The 25,757-nt window shown below is 44.2% G+C and overlaps 1 protein-coding gene across 1 annotated transcript in view; it reads left to right on the top strand.

Annotated features, from left to right (window-relative positions):
* Positions 1 to 17,923, top strand: part of st8sia1 (ST8 alpha-N-acetyl-neuraminide alpha-2,8-sialyltransferase 1) — an 82,810-nt gene extending 64,887 nt beyond the window's left edge. Inside the window, exon 5 of the mRNA XM_060843246.1 lies at positions 17,213 to 17,923. Coding sequence (XP_060699229.1) covers positions 17,213 to 17,690 — 478 coding nt within the window. The 3' untranslated portion in view covers positions 17,691 to 17,923. The remainder of the gene's footprint in view (positions 1 to 17,212) is intronic.
* The last annotated feature ends 7,834 nt before the right edge of the window (positions 17,924 to 25,757 follow it).

The raw sequence follows: 25,757 nt of genomic DNA, 5'->3' as shown, positions 1-25,757 counted from the left end.
AATACGTCTTTTAAAATATCCTCACAAGATAGTCATGAGTGATCTATTGACTCATCGAGTTTAAGTATCAAAATCTACTTGACCACAGTATCCAATGATACGTCGAGTTCTTTCTTTAAATCATGGGGTTAAAGCCCGTCCTGATAGAGTTCACCTTTCTTAAGCCTTTTTCAGAAACTTTCTACTACCCTGGATGCCGCAGATGTCCTGAGATAAATATTTCATATATTCTCAGGATACAACATCTCCACTCACACATTGAGCACAGCGCAGAGAGTGAAACCATCAGAGACCGTCCAATCAGAGTCAATGCAATTTCCTGCTTAGCAGCTAAAAAAGAAACAAATTGACCTGATATTACAAAGCATAAAAGAAAACCACACAAGCAGCTTGTGGATTGAGCTTTTCAGTATCTGAAAGAAAGACAAACTTTGACTTTATCAGCCAACGCCAGCTTGTATTGGAATCTTGCCTTGAAAGCAATTTGGATGCACCGCATTCAGCTGAACTAGTAACAATGCAAACCATTTTTACTGATCGTGTTAGTTGTCTGTTCCCTAGTCGGGTTTTTTTTCTAACCTCCCTGAAACCAGCATCATGAAGTGGAATTTTAAAGCAGCCTGAATGATGTGGTGAGATTTGTGGCGGAATCCCATGAGAAGTCAGTAAGGCCCCCCCTCCCCCCGACCTTGACGTTGGGAGCAGTTCCCTGCGGTGCTTATGCTCCTGTGGGCAGAAATGTGAGGTTTTCGCTCAGCAGCGGTGAGGTACCGATGAAGAGGGACTGCGTCTTGTAAAACACCTTGTTATTGGCACAGCTCAGCTCATTAACGTTCACTTTCCTATCTTTCCAAACCTGCCTGGATACAGAGAATCCACAATGTGAAAGTCTGTGTGGGCACTTGGCAATTTCAGCCACCAGTGTCTCAGGGCATTTTCATGGGCCCTGACCATGCACACGCATCCCCCATGTGCATGGGCATTAGCATCCAGTATGTGCCAGACTTTAAGGACCCTCGTCACACATCTCCCATCTGCTTGCATGACAATTCTGCACAGGAATTGTGCCACAGGAACTCTCTTTGCAATGCTCAGGGACACGCTGCCACCGCACGGACTGGGTCAGGCTGTATGCCTGGACTGTGCATTCCCTACTATTGTTCTCACTCACTCAGAGCACACCTGGATGCTCTGATCATCCCTGTCTTGTCTTTTTGCACTTGGCAGCACTCAGCCAGAGATACGAGGTTGGCTGACTTTGCTGTTTAGCACTGACACGAGGGAAGGAGACCTTGTCAGCTGACCTCCGTCTGAGAGATAGCCTTTTGTAAAAGGAGTCTGGTCACAGTAGGCAAGGGCAGCCTCCGTGTAGGTCAGCTGCTTGGGGAAGTCAAATTCAGGGGTACAGAGCTGAATGTCAAGGCAGCCAACTACCCCATCTTAACTCTTTCTGCCCTACTGGAGGCTGTATTCCTCCTGGAATGAGAGAGAGGGGCAGATGTTAAGGGAGATGAAATTGGGTGGTACAGCTATTAATGTAGATGGTGAGGTGACCTGAATGGGAGAGTGGGCTGTGCAAACGCCACACGTTGTTTGATTGATTGTTGTCACATGTACCAAGACACAGTGAAAAGTGTTGTTTTGCGTGCATACCATACAAAGTGCACAAAGGTAGCAGAACAGAGTGCAGAATGCAATGTGACAGCTGCAGAGAAGGTGGAGAAAGACAGACGAGAATTAACATTTGAGAGGTCTGTTCAAACGTCTGGTAACAGCAGGGAAGAAGCTGTTCTTGAATCTGTTTGTACGTGTTTTCAAACCTTTCTACCTTCAGCCTGGGGGAAGAGAGTACGACAGGAGTGAGTGGTCTTTAATTATTTTGGCTGTGCCTGAGGCAGTGGGAAGTGTAAACGGTGTCTGTAGATGGAAGGCTGGTTTGCATGGGGGAGTGGAGACAGCTAGTGAGGGAAGATATTGCAGTTATTAGTGCGAGTGGTAGAGCACATACCTCGGTGGGAGCCAGCGACAGAGCGTGAGGGTGCGATAGCGGAGAGAAGTTGGTGTTCCTTACCGTGGCGGATTGGAGAAGGTCATTGACTCCCTTCCTACGTTTCAGTGTATTCTTCCAGACAACTGATGTGTTGATCCAGGCAGGCCCGACATGGTATGCCGTGGCATCCTCTGCTAATCAAGTGGGGAAGAACGTCCCTTGTGTGTACACCAGCCTGTTCTGGAAGAGCTCCAGGTTCTTGCCTACAAGACAGGGTGCCAAACTCCCCTTCTCTGCCTTATCCAGGACAAATATCAGAGACTGTGTAGGGCAGCTCGAGACCGACTGATTGTGCGATGGGCTTTTAACGCTGTCACCAGAGACCCTGGGTTAATTCTGGGACACCTCAGCATTGTTTCGGGAGCAGGGCACGGTAAGATGGGGTTAGATGAGAGAGACTGCATTGGAGAAGGGGAGCAGTTGGTAGTTTAGTAAGGTAGTGAGGAGAAAACCATTAGAACCCGCAGTGAAAAATCCTCAAAAAAAACGCAACACAGCTGGCACTTAGCCAATGAATTCAGCCGCTTATCTTCAACTTGTAAACCAACTTTTATGGATCTGTTATCACTTATTTATGATCTGGTTTCCATTCTTATGAAGTTTCATGAAGATTCAATTTTTGTGGTTCCACAGGTGTTATAAGGGGACACAGTTGGCTGCAATACAGCTGTAGGACCTATAGTGGGACATCTTTTGTTTTCTAAGCTCTTAGAAAACACACCTTTACAGCGTGCCGTAATTTTATGCCACTTAAAGAAGCTGCTGTACGTCTGCAAAGCACTTTGGGAAGCTCGGCTTAAGTGTGGCTCAATTGGCGACTGCAAATACACTTCTGTATTTGATTTACACTGTTGGGTTGGATCACCTCCAACTCTCAACAGCAGGCCTGGCCTAAAATACCATTATTTTACTCTGAATTGTTAACCATTTCTGACAACAGCTCTCAGCTCTCTGTCAACTCTGTAAAAACAGGAATGATAGGTGACAGGACTGCGTGATAAAAATGACCTTTATCATAAAAATCCAACTAATTCAGTGTTTATTAGGAATGGAAACCTTCTGATCTTACTCTGTCACTCTTGTCCCACATTAGCATATTGACTTTGAAGTGGCTGCCATCCTCCCTCACTGAGGGTGGAAAACGTACTCTAGGTGGGGAATTTCAGTGTCCACCACCAAGAGTGACTCCACAGCAGGACTACTGATCAAGCTGGTTGGGTCCTAAAGGATGTAGCTGTTAGACTGGGTCTGTGGCAGGTGGTGAGGGAACCAACAAGAGGGGAAAGCATACTTGACCTCATCCTTACCAATCTGTGGGGTGCAGATGCATCTGTCCATGACAGCATCAGTAACCGTAAAGGAGCCTTCCACATCCATCGAAGTTTTACCTGCACATCTACTAATATCATTTATTGTATCTGTTGCTCCCGATGCGGTCTCCTCTACATTGGGGAGACTGGGCACCTCCTAGCAGAGCGCTTTAGGGAACATCTCCAGGACACCCGCACCAATCAACCACACCGCCCCGTGACCCAACATTTCAAGTCGCCCTCCCACTCTGCCGAGGACATGGATGTCCTGGGCCTCCTTCACCGCCGCCCCCTCACCACCAGACCCCTGGAGGAAGAACGCCTCATCTTCCGCCTCGGAACACTTCAACCCCAGGGCATCAATATGGACTTCAACCGTTTCCTCAGTTCCCCTTCCCCCACCTCACCCTAGTTCCAAACTTCCAGCTCATCACTATCCCCATGACTTGTCTGGACTTGTCCTACCTGCCTATCTCCTTTTCCACCTATCCACTCCACCCTCTCCTCCCTGACCTATCACCTTCATCCCCTCCCCCACTCACCCATTGTACTCTATGCTACTTTCTCTCCACCCCCACCCTCCTCTAGCTTATCTCTCCACGCTTCAGGCTCACTGCCTTTATTCCTGATGGAAGGGCTTTTGCCTAAAACGTTGATTTCGCTGCACTTTGGATGCTGCCTGAACTGCTGTGCTCTTCCAGCACCACTAATCCAGAATCTGGTTTCCAGCATCTGCAGTCATTATTTTTACCTAGCATCACTAACAGCCCACAGTCCTTTTCCCACTTTCACATTGAGTATAACCTCCATCGCCTTCAAACAGATCTAGCAACTCCAGTCTAGGCTTCCATGCGGCGTTGTGGGCCATTGACAGCAGCAGCCCCCACTCAACCATTACCATCAAGCCAGGAGATCAACCCTGCTTCAATGGAGAGTGCAGAAGGGCATGCCAGGAACAGCACCACGCCTTCCGAAAAATGATGCATTAATATGGTGAAATTACCTAACAGGACTACCAAATGGCATAAATGGCAAGTGATCCCACAACCAACGGATCAGACCTAAGCTCTGCAGTCCTGCCACATCCAATCATGAGTGATGGTGGTCAATTAAACAGCTCATTGGAGGAAGACGCTCCGCAAACATTCCCATCCTCACTGATGGAAGAGCCCAGCACATCAGTGTAAAAGATAAGGCTAAAGCATTCGCAGCAATCTTCAGCCAGAATTGTCGAGTGAATGATCCATCTCGGGATCCTCCAGTGGTCCCCAGCATCACAGATGCCAGTCTCCAGCCAATTTGATTCACTCCACATGATATCAAGAAATGGTTGAGGACTCTGCAAAGGCTACAGGCCGTGATGACAACATCCCGACAATGGTACTGAAGACTTGTGCTCCAAAACTGGCCACTCCCGAGCCAAGCTGTTCCAGTACAGTTACAACACTGGCATCTACCCAACAATGTGGAAATTTGCCCAGGGATGTCCTGTAGCAAATCCTAACCAGCCAATTGCCACTCCGTCAGTTTACTCTCTATCATCAGTAAAGTGATGGAAAGTGTCATCAGTAATGCTGTCAAGCCACACAGCTTCTGGCCTCATTACAGCCTTAGTCCAAACATGGACAAAAGAGCTGAATGCTTGAGGTGAGGTGAGAGTGACAGCTCTTGACACCAAGGCTGCATTTAACCTGGTGTGGCCCGAGCCAAACTGGATCAGTGGGTATCGGGGGAAAGCTCTCCCCTGGTTGGAGTCATACCTGGCAAATGGTTAGGGTTGTTGGAGGTAAGCCATCTCAGCTTCAGGACATTTCTACAGGAGTTCCTCAAGGTAATGTCCTAGGCACAACCATCTTCAGCTGCTTCATCAATGACCTTCCCTCCATCATAAGGTCAGAAGTGGGGATGTGCGCTGATTGTACAAAATTCAGCACCATTCATGACCCCTCAGATGCTGAAGCAGTCCATGTTCAAATGTATCAAGATCTGGACAATATCCAGGCTTGGGCTGACAAGTGGCAAGTAACATTCATGCCACACAAATGCCAGGCAATGATCATCTCCAATAAGAAACAATCTAACCACTAACGCCTGACATTCAATGGTGTTACAATGACTGAATGCCCCACTGTTAACACCTTGGGTGTGACCATTGACCACAAACTCAACTGGGCGAAAGTAAGGACTGCAAATGCTAGAGGTCAGAGTCTCGATTGGAGTGGTGTTGGAAAAGCACAGCAGGTCAGGCAGCATTCAAGGAGCAGGAAAATTGACGTTTCAGGCTTTTGCCCAAAACAATGATTTTCCTGCTCCTCGGATGCTGCCTGACCTGCTTAACTTTTCCAGCACCACTCCAATGTAGACCAACAAACTCAACTGTACTTGCCATGTAAACACAGTGGCTACAAGAGCAGGTCAGAGGCTTGGAATACTGTGGCAAGTGGCTCACCTCCTGACTCCCCATGCTGCCTGACCTGCTGTGCTTTAACCAGCAACACATTTTCAGCTCTGTCTGCCATCTGCAAGGCACAAGTCAGGAGTGAGATGGATTACTCCCCACTTGCCTGGATGGGTGCAGCTCCAACAACACTCAAAAATCTTGATGTCATCCAGGACAAAGCAGCCCACTTGATTGGTACTATATCCACAAGCATCCAGTCACTCCACCACCACCACTCAGTAGCAGCAGTGTGTGTCTTCCAAACCTATGATCATCTCGAAGAACAAGGGCATCAGATATATGGGATTACCACTCCCTGCAAGTTCCCCTCCAAGTTACTCACCATGCTGACTTGGAAATATGTCACCGTTCCTTCACTGTCGCTGAGTTTAACCCTAAAATCCCTTCCCTAAGGCCATTGTGGGTCCACCTACATGGACTGTAGCAGTTAAAGAAGGCAGCTCACCACCACCTTCTCAAGGGCAATTAGGGATGGACAATAAATGCTGGTTCAGTTGCATAAGTGAATGAAAAGGATATGAAATAATTGTCCTGGCCATTGATGCCCTTAGAATGACTAAAGAAGTGAATGAATAGAAGCCTGTTCTGACAGACCTCACATTGGGAAATGCTATGGCTGCATTACTCACTGGCACACAGCATGATGACACTGAATGCATAAGCATCGTTTCTGTACTCACCCTAGAGGTCTGAAATCTGTGGCGGTTCACATAGCCTGTCCTTTACAGAGTTGCCTGTCACGTTTATGTGTGGCTGGGTGCTTTTCAGCAGCCTTTGTGAGTTTGCAAAGTTCACACAATGCTCATTAACATTTTGGTCAGACAATGGGAGTCTGGAGAGGGATACGCTGGGCTGCTGATTGACTGTCACGCCTGCTTGTCATGAACATATAGAAGTGCCATTGAAGTGCTGAAATTCGAGAAACAGACTTTTTTTGTGTCTCAATTGAATTTGAATGTTTTTAAGGAAATGAACTGAAGACAGTGGTAATTCTCAAGTTACTCGGTGCACTTTATTAGTGAAAGAATCATCTTCTCAACTGATTTGGAGATGCCGGTGTTGGACTGGGGTGTACAAAGTTAAAAATCACACAACACCAGGTTATAGTCCAACAGGTTTAATTGGAAACACACTAGCTTTCGGAGCAACGCTCCTTCATCAGGTGATTGTGGAGGACACAATTGTAAGACACAGAATTTATAGCAAAAGTTTACAGTGTGATGTAACTGAAATTATACATTGAAAAATACCTTGATTGTTTGTTGAGTCTTTCATCTGTTCGAATACCACGATAGTTTCACTTCTTTCATGTGTAAATCACAAAATCTTTTTTATAAAGTTGCATTTTCAGGTTAGCTGTAACAATGGATGATAGCTAGACAATATGTTGAAGACATTAGCCCACTGTGTTCTCTGTCAATGCCATGATGTTTAGATTGATTCTAATCTAAAAAGTGAGATAACAGAGTTTCACACAAATTCATGCAGTTTTTGAGCAAAATACAATGTAACTCTGCAAATATGGGTCTTTGTCTGTGTGTCTGTCTGGGTTGGGGGTTGTGAGTGTGAGAGAGAGTGTACATGTATGTGTAGTGAGTGCAGAGTGTCTTAAGTCTGTGAGGGGATGCATATGTGAGTGTGAGAGTGTGTGTGTGTGTGTCTGGGGTGGGGGGTTGTGAGTGTCTGTGAGAGAGAGTGTATATGTGTGTAGTTGAAAATGTGTTGCTGGTTAAAGCACAGCAGGTTAGGCTGCATCCAAGGAATAGGAAATTCGACGTTTTGGGCATAAGCCCTTCATCAGGGAGTGTAGAGTGGTCTAAGTCTCTGAGAGGATGCCTGTGTGAGTGTGTGTGTCTGTAAGGGTGTGTGTGAGTGTCTGTGTGCGTATCTGACACACAAACAGACAAAGACCCACATGCACACATATATTTCGTGGGGTGAATTTGTACTTACAGATTTACAGTGTACTTTGCTCAAAAACTGCATGAATTTATGTAAAACTATGTTATCTCACTTCTAGAATTAGAATCAATCTAAACATCATGGCATAGACAGAGAACACAGGGGGCTAACACCTTCAACATATTGAGCTGAAAATGTGTTGCTGGTTAAAGCACAGCAGGTTAGGCAGCATCCAAGGAACAGGAAATTCGACGTTTGGGGCCAGAGCCCATATTGTCTAGCTATCACCCATTGTTACAGCTAACCTGAGAATGCAACTTCATATAAAAAGGTTTTGTGATTTGCACATGAAAGAAGTGAAACTATCGTGGTATTCGAACAGATGAAAGGCTCAACAGACAATCAAGGTATTTTTAAATGTTTAATTTCAGTTACATCACACTGTAAACTTTTGCTATAAATTCTGTGTCTTACAATTGTGTCCTCCACAACCACCTGATGAAGGAGCGTTGCTCCGAAAGCTAGTGTGCTTCCAATTAAACCTGTTGGACTATATCCTGGTGTTGTGTGATTTTTAATCTAAGCTGAATGATTCAATTGCGAAGAAGGTTCTTGTTTGAAGAAAAAGAACAGATGGTGGTGGATTTACACAGTCCTGAATATTTCTTTCCTTCATCATCTGTCACAAATCTTTTACCAATCCTCAAAGACTTTAGGTAGGCTAACGTGGTCTTTTAGAGAAGCCCCCCGCCAGGTTCAATGGCCGATTCTCCAGCCTTTGTGTTAAACCTGTCCTCAACTAACCTTCATGTGCAGAATTGCTGCAAATTGTCCCATGAAAAATGTCAAAATTCTATCTTTCTAAATTTCTGTGCTGATTTTAAAGAACAACTCCTTGGGTTAAGAAGCTTTTAATTGATGTGTGATTTGATCAGTTCATTCCAGAACATACACATGCGCTAATTTACTGATTTTTAAAATTCTTCCACAGGGCATTGGCATAGACTGGCATTTCCTGCCCATCTGATTGCCCTTGAACTGATTTAGAGGGGATTTAAGAAGATTGTCTTTCATCCAGAGGATCCGGGATGGGGTCTGGGGTACCTGGAATTCACTGCCTAAGAGGCAAGAACTGTTAAAACATTTAGAGTTAAAAATCACACAACACCAGGTTATAGTCCCAACAGGTTTATTTGGAAGCACTAGCTTTCAGAGCGCTGCTCCTTCATCAGGTGGTTGTGGAGCAGGTCCATAAGACACAGAATTTATGGTCCTGCTGCACAACCACCTGATGAAGGAGCAGCGCTTTGAAAGCTAGTAATTAACCTGTTGGACTATAACCAGGTGTTGTGAGTTTTAACCTTATACACCCCAGTCCAACACCAGCTCCTCCCAGTCATAACGTTTAGAGTCATAAAGTCACAGCACAGAGGCAGGCCCTTTAGCCCAAACTGGTCCATGCTGACCAGAATGTCCATCCACTCTAACTCCATTTCCCTGCACTTGGCCCATATCCTTCTAAATCTTTCCTATCCATGTATTTGTCCAAATGCCTTTTAAATGTTGTTAATGTACCCATCTCAACCACTTCTACTGGCAGCTTATTCCACGTGCATACTACCATCTGTGTAAAAACAAATTGCCCCTCATGTTCCCTTTTATTCTTTCCCCCCTAACCTTAAACTGATGCGGTCTAGTCCTCAATTCCCCAAACCTGGGAAATAGACTGCATGTGCTGTATCCATTATCTGTTGTCACAGCCACCTGATGAAGGAGCAGCGCTCCAAAAGCTAGTGTTCCAAATAAACCTGTTGGACTATAACCTGATGTTGTGTGATTTTTAATCTCATGATCTTATACACTTCTATAAGATCCCTCCTCAGTCTCCTATGCTCTGAAGAAAAAATCCCTAGCTTGTTCAACCTATCCCTATAACTCAGACCATTGAGTCCAGGCACCATCCCTGTAAATTTCTACTGCATTCTTTCCAGTTTAATAACATCCTTCCTGTAGCAAGGTGACCAAAAGTGAATACAATCCTCCAAGTGGGGCCTCACCAATGTCCTGTATAATTGCAATATAACTTCCCAATCTCTATACTCAATGCTCTGACTGATGAAGGTTAGTGTGCCATAAGCCTTCTTCACTGCCCTGTCTATCTGTGACTCTACTTTCAGAGAACCATGAATCTGAAGTCCAAGCTCCCTCTGTTCCACTACACTCCTTAAGGCTCTACCATTCACCATGAAACTCCTACTTTGATTTGACTTGCAAGAGCTCTCATACCCTTCCACTATTACACTCTGCTTCCTACCATCAAGCCAATTTTATATGCAATTTGCCAGCTCCCTCTGGATTCCACACAATCTAACCTTCCAGAGCAGCCTCCTATGTGGAACTTTATCAAAGGCTTTACTGAAATCCATATTGACTATGTCTACTGCCCTGCCCTCGTCAACCTTCCTGGTCACTTTATCAATGAACTCTTAACACATTTAAGAAGTATTAGATGGTCACTTGAAGTGCCTTAGCATACAAGGCTTTCCGTCAAGTGCTTGAAAATGGGATTGGAGTTAACAGGCATTTGATTACCAGTGTGGATATGATGGGCTGAAGGATCTCTTTCTATGCTGTGCAGGCAAAAATGTTGACAGTGTCACAATGTAGGGATGTATGTTGTGTGTGTGGGATTCAGAGGTTAGGTGAAAGATGACATGATTGGGACTGAGAATATTTTGACCTCCATCGAGCATCGTGGTGCCACACCTTGACATAGATTAGATGGGAGGCAGGAATTGCAAGCTAGATCTTCATGATAGAATCACGTTGACAGGGAGAGTCGCTGAGACTGATAACTACAGAAATTAGAAAACCCAATCCATTGTCTTTGAATTTTCCAATCATCAACATGAGCAACAGAATAATAACGGAGAATATAAAAAAAAACTCATTCAAAACCCATTTGGCTCAATCAATAAGTGAGACATCAACTTTTCAACCCTCTTCCAAGATCCTTTGAATTACTGAGTTTGCTTGGTCCCACCATCAGACCATAATCATAAGAAATAGGAACAGCGGTAGGCCATTTGGCCTCTCAGGCCTGCTCTGCCACTCCATAGGGTCGTGGCTAATCCGATATTCTTCATGCCCACTTTCCTCATGACTCTTGTTTCCCCTCCTCATTAAGAATCTATCCATCTCTCAGTTTTAATTATATGCAAGGACTCTGCCCCTACATCTCTCTGTGCAGGCAAGCCTAGATCATCTCTCATAGCTGTCCTCAATTCATCTCTTACTAACAGTGCTACCCCACCACTTTCTCCTTCCCTCCTGTCTTTCTGCAAGATCAAATATCCCAAAGGTGGTTAGGTTCCTAGCTTTGATGTCCTTGTAGCCATGTTTCCATAATGACTATGAGATCATATTTATTTTCCTCCATTTGCAGAGCAGTTCATCGACCTTAATCTGAATACTTTGTGTTTAAAGATACAAAGCCTTGAGGCTTGGCTTTTTGCTATTTTAGCCATATTACCTTTACATTTGCCTCTTGCTATTGGTTACCATGTTTTCATATTATACTCTTCCTACTTCTATTGCTGTCCTGGTTATTCATTCCTTGCACCCTGCTTAGCTTCACATTCTCTTGCTAATTCAGTTTCAACCTTCCCCAGTCACACTAACAAATACACACCTAGGGTAATCCTAGTCCTGCCCAGTTAGTACCGGTCCCACCTCACCCAGAACATGTCCTCGTGTTGCAGGAATCACTCCCCCATTGCACCACACGTGTACATCCAATAGATCCTGCTGTGTCTACACAGACCAGCACGTTGCAGTGGTAATAATTCTGAGATCATTATCTTTGAGGCCCTATTTCAACCTACTTCCTAACCCCCAACGTTCAGCTTTCAGGACCTCATCCTTTTGTTTTAACTTACATCTTTGGTACCAATGTGTACCACAATCACTGGTTGTTGACTAGAATCTCCATTTCAGACTGTCATGTAACCTTTCAGAGACACCCTTGATCCTAGCACCAAGGAGGCAACATACCATCCTGGAGTCTCATTTATGGTCACACAGATTCTTGTTATTTACCACAAATTTACCCCTGCTTGATAGAAGTACAGAATAGCACACCATTGATGGTAACTAGTCAGCTCCTCGTGTCTCTGTGTGTGTAACTTTGGCTCTTTCAGCACTTATTTTGGAGCAGGAACAGCAAGGACAGTCTCTGTCCTTGCTAATCCATGATAGCAATAGGAGAGGGGTGGGTTTTAATTGTTCCAAAATGCTTTTCATGGAAGACCCACTATATTTTGACTAAAAGGTCAGTCCTAGAAATAATACATGATACGAGTATTTATGCAGCCTCTAAAGATTCCTCTTATCCAATATGCTTGCTAAATCTTCAAACATTACAATAGATCTGTCAGCCATAATTTCCTTTTCGTATTCACTCTGTCAAATCATATTAGAATTTTCTTAATTCACTACTCCCCCTTTTTTTAAAACAAATTAAAGGGGGAGGTGATGGCTGAGTGGTGTCATTACAGGGCTGTTGATCCAGAGTTGAAAAATGTGGTGCTAGAAAAACACAGCAGGCCAGGCAGCATCCGAGGAGCAGGAGAATCGATGTTTCAGGTATAAGGAATCCTGAAGAAGGCCTTATGCCTGAAACATCGATTCTCCTGCTCCTCGGATGCTGCCTGGCCTGCTGTGCTTTTCCAGCACCACATTTTTCAACTCTGGTCTCCAGCATCTGCAGTCCCCACTTTCTCCTTGTTGATCCAGAGTTCCAGCTGATGGTCTGGGGACCTGGGTTCAAATCCTACCACAGCAGATGGTGGAATTTGAGTTGGGTGAAAATCTGGAATTAAGAGTCTAATGATGACCGTGAATCCATTGCAAGTTTACAGGAGAAAAAGTCCAGCTGATTTATTAATCCTTTAGGGAAGGAAAATCCTTACTTGGGCTGGACTATATGTGACTTCAGACCTATTGCAATGTGGGTTGACTCTTAACTGCCCTGTGGGATGGGCACTAAATGCTGGCCTAGCCAATGATGCCCTTACCTGTGAATTAAAAAGAAGCCTTGTCTTTAGTGACTGATAATTGGACAAGCTGGTCTGTCGTTCCCTGCTGTCTCTGTCTCCTTTCTCAAAAAAGTGGTAAAGCATTTGTTAACTTCCAATCTGCTGGGACCATTCCAGAATTTGAGGAATGCATCCATTATATCTGCAACTACCTCTTTTAGAACCTTCAGATATGGGCTGTTTGATGCAGGGAATTTGCTGAATTTTAGTCCAGTTAATTTCTCCAAAACTTTTTCTTTACTAATATTAACTATTTCTAAGTCCTTCCCTCTCTTAGACCCATCCACTATTACTGGTAGATTTTTGTACTTTCTACTGTGAAGGCATTTCATAATTTCCTGGTTACAACAACAATAACTCATTAGTACATAGCACCTTTAAGGTTGTAAAAAGTATCCGAGGTACTTCACAGGAAACAAATGACAAGGAGCCAACACAGGAGATATTAGTTTAGATTTCTTAAAGCTTGGTTAGAAAGCTAGGTTTTAAGGTGTCTTGAAACAATGTTAGAATTAGTTTATTGTCATGTGTACCAAGTTACAAAAGAATAGGAAGACAGTGAAAAGTGTACAATGTCGCCAACACATGGCATCATCTGAGGTAGAAATTACTTGGGTACAAAAAATAGAGAAAATAAAGAAAAAAGTCACAGTATATTACAGGTGGACATGGTATAAGTTTGGAAAATAAGAAATAAAGTGTAAAAGGTTGACATTATGATCTTTCCACGAGGGCTTCCACATAGTTTGTCCAGATTCCACTGTCCCTAACCAGTGACAATCTTGGCTCCAGGCCACTGTCCCCTCTCCACTCCAGGCCACTGTCCCCTCTCTGCTCCAGGCCGCTGTCCCCTCTCTGCTCCAGGCCACTGTGACCTCTCTGCTCCAGGTGCTGTGCCCTCTCTGCTCCAGACCACCGTTCCCTCTTCGCTCCGGGCCACTGTCCTCTCTCCGCTCCAGGCCTCTAGTCACTATCCCCTCTCTGCTCCAGGCCACTGTCCCTCTGTGCTCCAGGCCACAGTCCTATCTCCGCTCCAGGCCACTGTCCCTCTCCGCTCCACGCCTACTGTCCCCTCTCTGCTCTGGGGCGCTGGCTGCTGTTTATGCTTCACTGAATAATAGGAATAAGACAGAGACAAAAAGGGAGAGAACAAAGTAAAGGAATGGATGGAGCAGATGAGTTCCGGCTGGGGCATCCTACTCCGACACCATCTTGGGTCCAAACGATGGAGGGTTAGAGAGGGAATTGCAAAACGTGGAGCCGAGGCAACCCAATACTGCAAAGGGAAAGCGATGGCCTCGTGGTATAATCACTGGACTATTAATTCAGACATCTTGGCAATGTTCCAGGCATCCGGGACCAAATCCTGCCACAGCAGATGGTGGAATTTGAATCAATGAAAAATATGGAATTAAGACTCTAATGATGACTGTGAATCTGTTGCCAATTGTTGGAGAAAACCTTTTGGTTCACTAATGCCCTTTTGGGAACGAAACTGCCATCCTTACCTGGTCTGAGACAAAAAAACTGCAGATGTTGGAATCCAACGTAGACAAACAAGAGACTGGAAGAACACAGCAAGCCAGGCAGCATCAGGAGGGTGTGACCCTTCTTCAGGACTGGGGGTGGGTGTAGGGGGAGCTGCAGATAAAGGGGCAGGGTGGTGAAGGGATAGGTGAAGACAGGTAGAGGGTACGACCTGGTTGGTCAATGGGAGGAGTGAATCCAGGGTTGGTGGCTGGGAGGGGGAGGGGGCTTGGAATGGAGTCGGGGGATGGGAAGGGTGGTCATTGGAAATTGGAGTCCTCTTTACCACCCTGCCCCGCCACCCCTTTATCTGAGCTCCCCTTACACCCACACCCATTCCTGAGGAAGGGTTACACCCCAAACATCGACTTCTCCACCTCATGGTGCTGCCTGGCTTGCTGTGCTCTTCCAGCCTCCTGCCTATCCTTACCAGGTCTTGCCCTTATGTGACTCCAGACCCACAACACTATGGTTGACTCTAACTGTCCTCTGGGCAATAAAGTGCTGGCCTAGCCAGTGACAGCTTCATCCTGTGAATGAACTCAAAGACAAATTAAACTTGGAGATGTACCAGAGACCAGAATCAAATGAATGCAGAGGGTTGTTGTGTAGAGAAGATTATAAAGATATGGGGAGAATAGGAGGCAAGGTTATGGGGGGATTTGAAAATGGATGACCATTTTAGAATTAAGATTTTAATTAATTCCAATTTACACAGAAAACACATTTGGGAGACTGACCAGCAGCTTCAAGGAACAGTCTGGTCTGAATGAAACGAAGGCACATTTGAGAGTTTCAGCAACAGATGAGCTGATACAAGATTAGAATTGGGTTTTATTGTCCCACATACTCAAGTACAGGGATACATGTGAGAAATTTACAAAGTCCATTTATGGGGACTTAGAAAAAAAAGGTTAAAAAGCATTACAGCCTGTCTAAAGCAGAGAAAGAGGAAAAGGTATATAAAAGCAGATGGAGCAGATGAGTCTGCGCTGGGCCCTCACCCCGAGGCTGGTCCCTCACCCCGAGGCTGGTCCCTCACCCCGAGGCTGGGCCCTCACCCCGAGGCTGGTCCCTCACCCCGAGGCTGGGCCCTCATCCCGAGGCTGGTCCCTCACCCCGAGGCTGGTCCCTCACCCCGAGGCTGGGCCCTCACCCCGAGGCTGGTCCCTCACCCCGAGGCTGGGCCCTCATCCCGAGGCTGGTCCCTCACCCCGAGGCTGGTCCCTCACCCCGAGGCTGGGCCCTCACCCCGAGGCTGGGCCCTCACCCCGAGGCTGGTCCCTCACCCCGAGGCTGGTCCCTCACCCCGAGGCTGGTCCCTCATCCCGAGGCTGGTCCCTCACCCCGAGGCTGGTCCCTCACCCCGAGGCTGGTCCCTCACCCCGAGGCTGGGCCCTCACCCCGAGGCTGGGCCCTCACGCCGAGGCTGGTGTCAGCACTGGGCCTCACCCCAAGGCCAGGGGTCCGCGTTGGGCCCTCACCCCGAGGCCGGGAGTCCATGCTGGGCCCTCACCCCAAGGCTGGACCCTCACCCCTGAGGCCGGGAGTCTGTGCTGGACCCTCACCCCGTGGCCGGGAGTCTGTCCTGACCTTCCCCTCACTGGGTGAGATTGGGTAACCTTACAGAAATGGAAAAAGACAGTCTCAACGTGGCACAAGTTGAGGTCAGAATCTCATTCTGGAATCAACTATGACACTAAGGCTGTGAATAGATGTTTAATCTCAGACTGTTGCCAGGGAGAGCGATGGCATTTTAAAGCCAAGGAACAAAGTTTGGAGTGGAACCTAAAAACAATAGCATCAACCTTCCCAGTGAGTAGCTGAAGGGTATATCTGTTCACTCAATATTTGATGTCAAATAAGCAGCCTGTAAATTTAACATCGGTGGAGGAGTCTTGAGAGGTGATGGTGATGTACAGCTGGGTCACTGTGGCATATGCCTGAACTAACACTGTGCTGTTAGATGTTGCCACTGAGAAGCTGTAAGCGATGAGAAATCAGTGGAGGTCAAAGGGTTAGCGGAGGTAATGGCATGGGAACAGGAAGAGAAGCCTTTGCAAGTGTTTTCCTGACCATAAATAGATAAGGATAGAAAGCATATGGGCGCAACCTCATCTAGCTGGATGACAATAGGGAGGCATTGATGGGAATGCACGTAGTGTCACAGGCTACAGACAGGCCCGAGGTCAGGGTGGGGGGGATTGTGGGTTGGGATACGATTTATATTTGACATAGTCACATGATGGTTGCCTATGAAAATTTGTCTTGGCCCCAGCCCTAGCGGGACCCACACTTACTTTCACTGCTCCTGTCTGTCTAAGATACTTGTAGAAATGACAACCACTTGCTTCAATGCTTGTTGCTGGTTAGTCCCTTTCTAATATCTCATTCGATCAAGTTGCTGCTTTCTCAGGCCTTGCTAATCGCCTTGGCAGTGCGACAATCCCATCCTTTTAATTTAGCACTATCCTTAGCCTCTTAGTTAGCCCCAGATGGATCATTTTTCCTGCGGGCTGCTCAATAGTATACATACTGAATGAGAATTATGAAATGCCTTTTTAAATGCCATTACTAACGTTGCAGTTAGATAGTGAGGTAGGAAATCTTCATCCTAGTGCAATGCCAAACCCAGAGGTGAAAGGTCAGATCAGTAGCTCACTGCATTGAACTGTTCCAAATTTTCAATGGAATATCTGGAAACAATAAAGCTGGGTAATCCATGATGCAATAAATAGGTGTTCTACCAAGTGTGAAATGTTGAGTGCCATTCATTGCTATTTGTAAGATTAAAAGTTTAAGAGAATTTATGTCAAAATTTGACAGATAACAGCGAAGATTCAATTTTTCTTTTGTTTTCTTCCAGATTCCAGAACCTTCTGTGGTCCAGGAAATCCTTTGTGGAAAGCATGAAGGTGTATGGCCATAGCTATATTTACATGCCTGCCTTTTCCATGAAAACAGGGACAGATCCTTCCTTCCGTACCTACTACACATTGTCTGACTTCAGTGCCAACCAAACCATACTCTTTGCCAATCCGGATTTTTTGCGCAATGTTGAGAAGTTCTGGAAGGGCAAGGGAATCCATGCCAAGCGCTTGTCCACTGGCCTATTCCTTGTCAGTGTTGCCTTGGGCCTCTGTGAAGATGTGACCCTTTATGGATTTTGGCCATTTTCAATGGACCTGCAAGGGAGGATAATTAGCCACCACTACTATGACAATGTGATGCCTTTTTCAGGCTACCATGCCATGCCAGAGGAGTTCCTCCAACTCTGGCTCCTGCATAAAAGTGGCATATTAAAGATGCAGATTGGCAAATGTGATGAGAATACAAAGCAGTGAATTGCAGAAGTGTGGAGGGGTGTAACATACAGATTTCTGATGTAGCCCTTGCAGGGTAAATCTATTGACTTGCACAGACATTTCGTTTTGATATCGACCCATATCATGTGAGAGAAACGGTGACTGAACACAAAACCAGAACATCTCTCTTCATTGCCATAGACTGCGAATGCATTTACTGAAATAAGTGATGGAGTGACCTAGATCCGTACTGACTTCTACTTCCAACACTTCACCTGCACTGTGCATGGAATATCTTGCTGAAAAGCGTATGGACAGACTGGTAGAGTTGATGGACTGTGTCAATTTATACCAGTTGGTAGGCACATCCATTGTTAATTAATGCGTAGACTGCCAGAGGCTTAGTTTTATAAAAGGTTGCTTGTAAATATTATCTTAGTTGTTGTTTAAAGATTCCCATGGAAGCAGCTGGTAACAAGATCTCTGTTGTCCTCGGATTTGTCTGTGAGTTATATTGGACCCAGACTAGTCGATCTGGTCAGCTCCATAAACAGATTCCTAGCATTTCCTTACTTTTTGATTCTTTTTGCAAGCCCCAGTGCAAAGCAATTAGCTTAATACTTTTTTAAAACTGAGTGGGGTTTTCTTTCAGACCTGCATAAATAAGTCAATCTCAATCAGTTTTTTTTTGCCTTAACTTCGTAGATACAGAATAGGCTTCCACCTCTTGTGTTTGTCTTATAACTTTGTTGCATCTTTCCATGATCATTTACTTTCTATTCCTATGCTGTGGGTCAATGCAAACTGTCACTGAGGATATCTATTTCTCCCATTGCGAGAATATCATTGAACATATAAATATGGACATAAAATCCAATTGGAATCATTTATTACACAAAACTGACAGCAATTGAATGCAATCATTTATTGTATAGACTAGACAGCATGGGAGGTCTTTAGTTAGTTGCAACTCCTTGGGCTTGAAATCTTAAGCAGAAGAATTTAGTTTTTACATGCTCCATCTGCAGGATGGACAAGTCTTTAGTGCTGGCTTGGAAACTCATTGGATAGAAATTTAGCCCAAGGGACTGCTGGTGAGTGTGATGCTGTGCTCCCCACAGCCATGGAACCAGGCCATGTTGGGAATGAATCATACAAATTTAATTCTTGCTAGCAGCAATAGTATGAGGTTTTCAGAGAATTGCCTTTCAGGCCAAGATATTTCATATCGTTACTGTTGATTTGCGAGAGAAACCTGACTTTTCTGCTTTGCTGTTGTGAGAATTTTGCCTTTGCTTTCTGGTTGTGTATCGGGTTTAGAGAGACTTGGGGATGGAATGAGAAATGTCTGTTGTCAGTGTTGTTACAGTGTTTTTTCTAACTCAGGTTTAAAACTGTTTCCAATGCTGAATTTTCTCACGGCAACATTTTAATGTCAGATCGACATATTATTTGAAGCAAGTTCATGTCAAATCTTGGGGAAAATAGAACTCCTGGAGACAGTTGATCTGTCTCCAGCTTGGAAATCTATTTGGGGTTCATTGTCACAGTTTTCAAGATAGAGTGTTATAACAGTCAACTCTGCAAATTTGGGACAATACTGACCCTGGCCCTGACAAATATGTCTGCCTGGATATTTTTTCTGAAGCATATGTTGAATTTAGGAAACAGGTTTTGAATTTGCAAAATTTGTTAATGTTTTTTGTACATTAGTAAGGTGAATCATATCACAATGCAAAAGAGGGTGAACTCAATCATCAGCAGGATCGCATTGCAACCTTCGCACTTAGATCGTTGCTATTAGTATTTACAATGCTATGTTGCCATTCAAGGGGACTTTCAACCTGGATTGCAGTTGTAAGGGATTGTATGTTGTTGGACATTGAATTCAGATAGGCCCAAGTTTCATTCCAGTTGTTCATTTAAGAATGCTGTAGGTTCATCCCAGAAGCCGCCATTCCCCATACCCCAATTTGATATTGTTCAGCTGTGTTCAGCAAGTTGGAGTTTGTTCATTGGTTAGAACCGAATGCTTCACTTACAAGGGCAAAGGTGAGTTCCACTCTATGAAAGCAGCTTCCTGTACGCTCATTGCAAGGCAGAAATTGATGAATGGTTAGAAAGATGGATCTGACCCAGCCCAGGCCTTCTTTGTCAGAGTGGGGAAAGCCTGTGAAAACAGAAAAATGAGAGCGTCTATGTTTAAATGTAAAAAGTACAGCAGTCAATTGTGACCAATGTGTTCAAAGAAAGTGAAAGATCCGTCTGTGCGTGTTGCAAATCCAGCTGGGTGGATATATTAATCTTAACACAGATAGTAGGTATTAGGTGGGTATCTGTGAATGTATTGTCTATGAAATGCTGTAGCAAACTGTCATAGAATACCCTGTCAAAACTCCCCATATGTTTCTTAAAAACATTAGAATAGATCTTGTAGAACCCTAGTGGAAGAATTGCATATCCTGTAAGGTTTTGCTGATTTACCTTGTAAAACAGGGCTGTCTTTAACCTTTGTAACGTAGTTGAAAAGGTGGAAGAAATCCTTGAATCTCCATGTCTTTGCCTCCTATTGTAGCTGCCTGTCAACATAGGAACTTCAACTCCCGCAGTGAGGCCCAAAGGATTCCGCTTGGGATCCCGGTATTATTAAGGTGCAAACCACCATTCCTGTGTGTGCTGATATTAATTGTTTCTTGATCTGTTAAAAGGGGCAGTGTTGTGTGTGCTGTGTGCGCAGTATGTGTATAAGCCAAATGTGCAGCAAGGTTATGCTGCACTGCGAGAATATTTCAGCTAGCTGGCTTGTTCCTTTACCATGAACAGCAGATTTGATTTCACCTGATTTCATATTTGGCTACCTCAGGTATGTATCTGACTACTGGCTGCCTTAATTATTCTCCCATCGGTTAATGAAAAAGGACACAAGTCTGTAAATGGATAGAAGACAAATTTGAATCAACTAATCTTTATCATTGTAATCCAGTTAATTTACATCGTTTTTGCTCACAATCGATGAATCCTGTCCTTTTATTATGACACCCATTCCAGTAATATAAAGGCAACTGGCTCCTTTTTTACGTTCAACAGTGCTGTTGCAGTCTGGATCAACATTGTATAAGAGTGAATTGTGAGCTTTTTCATGGTCAATTAGATGAATCTTCTACTGGACTTGTGGTTTTTCTTGGTGCTATTAATGTAGCTTCAGATTAATAATTTTATTTTCGTTTTCTTAAACATTTCATCAAAAATATGCACATCAAATGTACTTACAGTTTTTGATATGTGCCCTCCTGTTTCAGTAGATTATGGCATACTTTAACAATTACCGGTTCAGTCAGTTCCACAACAGATATATAAGTCAATAGCAACTGATGTTTGCACACATATATGTTAGCGATCTCCTTATCAAGGTGTTCATTATAGGACAATGGAGCTTTAGTCATTGTAACGTATTAGTTTTGTAAATCAGAAAGAAAAACTATTGTACTTAGTTCATTTTGTGCAAACTGTTGCATACATTGAAATCAATTGTGTACCTGCAGACATATGAGATGGCTGTCCAGCTATTGGGCTCGTGATTTTTTTTTGTGAATGATGCAATCACTGTTTGATTGTTAGCATTTTAAGTGTAGCATGTGGAAAATAACAAGGTTACAGAATTGCATGAAGACATGGTTAGTTAATAGCCGCCTCTCGTTCATTCTGTCTTCGTTTTTGTTTCAGAAGCCTTAAGCGCTTTGCAGCTTGAGCTGTTTCTGATATTTCTGTCAGTATAGACTTTTAAGAAGTATCTGCACTTGGAATTGAAACTGTTTCCACATGTAGGCAGGACACTCCATGGGGCGAAGTACAACTCCAGGGGCCTGAGCTGCTGTAGTGGATACAATTACATTTTTGAAGGGAGACAATGTATAAAATTGCATGCAAAATTCAAGGAAGGATAATGGCAAAGATTTTGTTTGCTGCAAAGTTTTATCGATGTTTGACTTTTGACATCTTACACACAATGTCGCTGGTGTCAGAATAGATTCACACAAAACTTTTGGTTTTAATTGGAAGAATTTGTATTTCAAAGCCAGTGTCTATATTTTAATCATATTCTTTTGTGAGCCCCAGGTTTATGACCATTCCTGACATACATCCAGTAGCCCCGCAGAGAGCAGTCAGATTTCCCAGCATTACATTTGAGTGTCTTCGTAACTCACTGAACGCAATGCTCATACCACAAGGGGAGGTCTTTCTAAGTCTGAGCTATGAGCTGGGGAGTTACTGGGCGTAAGGAACTCATCCCATTTTCCTGTTTAATTACTGATAAAGAGAAGCCATTCCACTCACTTTGTTGATCCAGTCGATCCTACATTCCTTCATTTTGGCATTTATCTGGCTGATCACTGACCCCCAGGAGTTTTGCTTCCATTTTTTCCTTGGAGGGAGTTTCTGAGGGAATATCTAAGTTTGTCTCTCACCAGTTCAGCTGGTCTAACCTTCTCAATTTAACTTAATATTCTGAATTTTCTTTATCTGTGAAAATATTGAAATAGGAGTGGGTTATTCAAACCCTCGAGCCTGTTCTGTCTCATCTACAGTCTAAACTCCATTTATCCATCTTGATCCCATAACGTTTAATACCGTTCCCTAATGAATTGTGCTCAGCTTGGAGACTTTCAGTTCCTTTGGAAAGAGAGTTACAGGTTTTTATGACTCTTTGGAGTGCTTCTTGATATCTCCTGTGAATGGCACAGCACAATTTTTAACACTGTGACTCCTAATTCTGGACTTGCCTTTAACTATGAAACATTTAGGATCAATTTCTTCACCTTACTTTGTTGCTGGAGGAGCTAACTCATTTATTCCAAAGGGGTTAGATAGTCCATGATACAAAAGGAGAATTTGACCCTGAATGAGCCAAACTTATTATGTTACTGAATAAAAAAACCATGTTGCAAACTTATACTTGTTACACTCATCAGGACAAATGCAAGAGTGCCAAATTTCAATTGCTCACAACAATTTATGCAACAGACTTTGGGGAGGTGATGGCCGAGTGGTATTATCGCTGGACTGTTAATCCAGAAACTCAGGTCATGTTCTAGGGACCTGGGTTCGAATCCCACCATGGTATATGGTGAAATTGAGGATCTAATGATGACCATGAATCCATTGTTGACTGTTGGAAAAAAACATCTGATTCATGAATGTCCTTCAGAGAAGGAAATTGCCATCTTTACCTGGTCTGGCCTACGTGTGACTCAAGACCCACAGCAATGTGGTTGATTCTTAACTGCCCTCTGGACAATTAGGGATGGGCAATAAATACTGCCCAGCCAGCAATTCCCTCAACCCATGAATGAATAAAGAAAAAAATTTGGCATTCAGGGTAAACTCAAGAATGCCAAATTTAAAATCTGATGTATAACTAGTTGTGATCAATTAAAGTTTGGCAGTAATGCGTTTGTTCTGATGAGTGCAAGATTAAAAGTTTCAGCAACATGTCTCTGAGCAACTTTTGAGTTCTGACCTACCAAGTTATTGTATATTAATGTTGCTCCATTACTTCCAGGCTCATCTCTGACTGTGCTTGAGACAGTGTACCCCATGCACCAATGTGAGAAGGTGACTTAGAGTCGGCTTCAACAGATCTCAGCTTAACACAGTGGCTAACAATGTTTATTGACTAACTTTGTATTGAGAGTTTTTAACGGATTCAGAATTCTTACTGGTTTAGGCCTTGTGAATGTCAGTAGGCCCCAATTTGTGTCAACATGCAATAAATTTCTGCAAGTTATAAAGTGTGACTTTTGACTGACTTATTTCTTGTTGCTATATCAAATAATTGTGAAATTTAGTGTGAAGGTCTTATGCAATTGAACTTCCCAGCCTTTCAATTTTATCCCACGAGGAATACGCTTCTGTGCTTGGACGTTTTTATGAAGAAAGGCCAGAGAATCCTCTGGCTGCAGCCTCCATTCCAACAGCACGCCTTGCCCCTCCACCCATTCATCAAATAATTTTGCTGTCTAGTGAGGAATGTACAAGAACTGCCCTCAGGGTTGGCACGATTGTTTTTCAGATGCAATACTTTGGTTTAGTGCTCCAGCATTGAAATACTCTGACGTTGTATCGTTCAATTCACAATTCATATCGTTCAATTCGTTGAATGAGTTGACCAATCTTCAAATGGGGGAAATTAAGATTTTCAGAATCATAGAACCCCAACAGTGTGGAAACAGGCCCTTCGACCCAACAAATCCACACCAACCCTCTGAAAAGTAACCCATCCAGACCCATTCCCCTATTAACCTATATTTACCCCTGGCTAGTGCACATAACCTACACATCCCTGAACACACTCTAGACAATTTAGTTTTGCCAATCCATCCAACCTGCACATCTTTGGATTGTGGGAGGAAACCCACGCAGATGCAGGGAGAATGTGCAAACTTCACACAGACAGTGTGAAGCTGAGGCTGGAATTGAACCCAGGCCCCTGGTGCTGTGAGGCAGCAGCGCTAACCACTGAGCCACCATGTAACCCTTCAATGGGTAATTACCTCAGAAATGTTTCATAACTCTACATGTAAACAAAATGTACCTTGGTACCATGGCCAAGTATGTAGTCATGAGTAGAAGAGAGACATTGGCTTAATGCAGATGTCAGGGTAAGCCTGCCTCTCTTGGCTGAAAGACAGTGAACGGCTGCTTGGCTAAACACTGACTTGGGATAGGTCGTCAGCCGGCCAACCGGGAGGGAGTCCCACCTGTAGGAATTGCCCACCAATTAACTGACCAGCGGACCTGTTGTCCCAGCAGGACATGGTAACCAGGTTCAAGGTAAGTCCAGGTAACATAACAGACAGTTCTAATAGTCTGTCTTTTGTGGAACCTCTTTTGCCAGTGTCTCAATGCTTATTTACAGAAGATTAAGAGAGTATGAGGTTTGAAGCCCCTCTCTTAAGGCCATTCAACCCATTGAGTCTGCTCCACCAACCAATCATGGTTGATAAGTTTCTCAACCCCATTTTCCCACTTTCTCTACATAACCCCTGATCCCTTCGATACTCAAGAACCTATTTATCTCAGTCTTAAATATATTCAATGACCTGGCCTCCATTTGTTACTTTCGCGGCCTGTTTGATAGGCACTTCTACAGGGCTGTAGGAACAGCAGTTTCTTCCATCAAAAAAAAATCTGTGAATTTTTTTTCCCTGATGCCATTGTGACTATAAGGTTCATTGGTTCTATACAAAATCTTTACTGGGAGAATAGGTTTTGAAGGTATGCCATTCCGCATGGTGCGTATGAGAGGGAAATCGGGGATGGGAAGAGGATCATGACAATGTACTGAGTTGGCATGGAGGGGTCATGGTGAGTGAATGTGGAGCCAGAAACCTCACATGTTTTTCTGCAAGTGGGGCAAAAGCTCCAGTGGACTCAAACAGACCATTTAGCCATCCCATCTTGACCTTCAGCTCTCCCTGTGGCCACCTCTTTGCCACAGTTGTCATTCATCGAGTGAAAGGCATCCCACGTGGGGCATACCTTACGCACCCCAACAGCAGAAATCCAGGCCATGGGGGCAGGGTCATGGCTAAATGTGATCTTGGTCAACTTACACAGAGGATTGCTCTATGCAAAACCAAATAGCACCTCCTCACACTATCATCCAAATTTAAGCCAATTTACCATTCACCATGTTCCATATGGCGTCCTGGGCTCATATTCCCACACTCACTGTTGGCAAAAGTTCTCGCCACTCCCAAAAGCACCCCATCATTCCTGGTGTTATTGTTGAACTTCAGCTGAACGACTGGTGGAGTGTTGGTGATCCAGAGTTGCCTTCCTGTGAAGTGGAACACTTATGCTTCATCAGGTACTGCCTACACTTGCTTTCATTGTGCAGCTCACCATTGTCGTCTCTGTTTAAGCACCAAGCTACACAGCTTAGCCATTCTTCGCCCCACTCCCTCTTATCACCCTGAGTCAGTGCTACAGTTTCCCCAGTGCTCAGTGTAGCCCAGCATCTTCCCATGGCTCGATGTAGGACCATCACATACAGGAAATGGTCCAAAACATTCACTATATCCAGTTACAGTAAAAGTGAACAAA

Source organism: Hemiscyllium ocellatum, chromosome 23 (genome assembly GCF_020745735.1).
Source record: "Hemiscyllium ocellatum isolate sHemOce1 chromosome 23, sHemOce1.pat.X.cur, whole genome shotgun sequence".
Classification (NCBI taxonomy): Eukaryota; Metazoa; Chordata; class Chondrichthyes; order Orectolobiformes; family Hemiscylliidae; genus Hemiscyllium; species Hemiscyllium ocellatum.
The sequence above is the reverse complement of the archived record's forward strand: the minus strand, read 5'-3'. Positions and strand labels throughout refer to the sequence as shown.